At 65.7% G+C, this 2,047-nt stretch overlaps 1 protein-coding gene across 1 annotated transcript in view; it reads right to left on the minus strand.

Moving 5' to 3' along the window:
- The window catches only part of H696_02101 (hypothetical protein), a gene marked incomplete at its 5' end in the record, with an annotated part of 7,772 nt that overhangs the window by 922 nt on the left and 4,803 nt on the right, over positions 1-2,047 (minus strand). Inside the window, 2 exons of the mRNA XM_009495999.1 lie at positions 129-683; positions 998-1,956. Of these exons, the coding sequence (XP_009494274.1) occupies positions 129-683; positions 998-1,956 (1,514 nt within the window). The remainder of the gene's footprint in view (positions 1-128; positions 684-997; positions 1,957-2,047) is intronic.

Consider the following 2,047-nt stretch of genomic DNA (forward strand, 5'->3'; position numbering starts at 1 on the left):
GGTCCATCTCCTTCTTCTTGGGGGCCTTAAGGGGCTTCTTCTTACCAGCTGAGAGAGCGCGCATACGAGAGGGGAGGGGGTGATGCATGTGTGAGACATTGGAAGCGAGGGCGGGGAGGGGCACGTACGTCGAAAGTCCACCGGCACACTTGGCACATGTCAATCTCCTCGGTGACATGCTCGCTGGTGGGACCGGCCCCGGCACCGCCGCACGTGCAAACCGTCGTCGCGTCGGAGTCCGTGGTGGCCATGGTTGCCATGGCTTGGCAGGCACCGCATGGAGCCGCTCCCCGACTGGGAGCCGAGTACAATGACAATGGCAGCGCATACAGCAGCTGGTCGATGTTCTTGTCCAGCCCCTCCAGGTCTAGTGTCTCCGGGGCCAGGTACTCCGAATCTTCGGAGTCCGAGTCACTGTAGAACAGCTGGTCCAGGTAGTCCTGGTCCAAGTCACTGGAGTTGTTCGGGTCCGTGGCGAAGGAGCTGTCACCCAAGCCGGAGCTGCTCGAGTCATCCTCGGTTCCGGTTGTGCGCAGCAAGAGCCCGCTGGCGTCCGGAGGCGAGAGAGGCCGGGCCCCAGGGTGGGACCCGGACCGGCTACCATCGACTACCAGCAGGCTGGAATCGCTTCGAGCAAAGGCGGAATTCCGCACCTGGCCAAGAGGCCGGGAACGGCTGGGGGACTGCAGGAGAGAGAGAGAGAGGGAGGGAGAAGGAGAGAGAGAGAGAGAGAGGGAGGGAGAAGGAGAGAGAGAGAGAGAGAGAGGGAGGGAGAAGGAGAGAGAGAGAGGGGGGGGAGGGAGAAGGAGAGAGGGGGAGGGAGAAGGAGAGAAGGGGAGAGAAGAGAAGGAGAGAGAAGAGAAGGAGAGAGAGGAGAAGGAAACAGAGAGAGAGAGAGAGAGAGATGGGAACGAAGATCAGCATGATGCTAAACCACAAGAAAGGGAGGGAGGCAGACAGCAACAAGCCACACAATCGACGGAGAATGAATACGTACACTCAGGCTGGATGACCCGCCGATGGGCTGACTCGGGGCGCGGGGACGGCTGCCACCGATATTCCCATCGGCCGAGGCCCAAGAGGCCCTATTCGGGCCGGTATGGCTGCCGGTTGCTGACAGCGAATGGGCCGAGCTGGCCGACGAGACGGACCCCGATGAGAAGGCCGGGCTCCCAGGCCGGCGGCTACCGCCACGCAGCCGGCGCAGATTCAGCGACAACGAGTGCCGGCCGATGCGCGAGCGCGAGCGAGCACGCGGCGCCCCGCCCTCCGCCTCAGGGGCACCGCCGGCCCCGGGGCCGCTGGTGGTGGCGGTCGCGGTCGCGGCGCCGGCCGAGGAGGTTGAAGGAGTCCGCCCAGCAGGGCCCGGCCGTCCGGTGGACCGGGTCCGGCGCGCCGGCTTCACCGGATAACTGAAGGGGTCTTCATCCTGATCGGCGGCAGGGCCACCGCCTGGGCCACGTCCCGAGCCGGAGCCCTGGTCCGCAGTGCGCCCAGAGTCCGAGGCCTGGACTTCCGAGCCGGAGGCAATTTGCAGCAGCGGGTCGTCCGGACGCACCACCGAATCCAGATTAATCTGCGCGGCGGCGGAATCATCATCCCCGGCCGACATGAGGGCCATCTGCAAACGCCGAGCCAGCTCGAAGTCGGCGGCCTCGCGGCGCTGGCGCTCGGCCCGCTCGGCAGCCTCCTGCCGCGCGGTGATGGCCTGCTCCGACTCGCTGGACGACCCTGTGACATTCGCCGGGTCAGCCTCAAGCCCGGCATCCTGCAGCAGCAGCGGTGACAGGGGCGGCGGAGCGTCCCGCGCCGCGTGTTCCATGGCCGTGGCCAGGTCCGGGGCGGTTTCATACTCGAACACCAATGCAAAGCCGGCCGGATACCGCGGGTCGGCGGCCGACTTGTCGATGGCTTCGCGTCCGATGCGCAACGATGAGAAGGCAGGATCAAAGAAACCTGCAGACCGCATGTACGATGGCCCAGGCGTAGGGAAGGGGGGAGGGGAGGACAGAGAGAGAGGCAGGGAGAGAGAGGCAGAGAGAGAGAG

The sequence above is a fragment of the Fonticula alba genome (assembly GCF_000388065.1).
Source record: "Fonticula alba strain ATCC 38817 unplaced genomic scaffold supercont2.3, whole genome shotgun sequence".
Classification (NCBI taxonomy): Eukaryota; order Rotosphaerida; family Fonticulaceae; genus Fonticula; species Fonticula alba.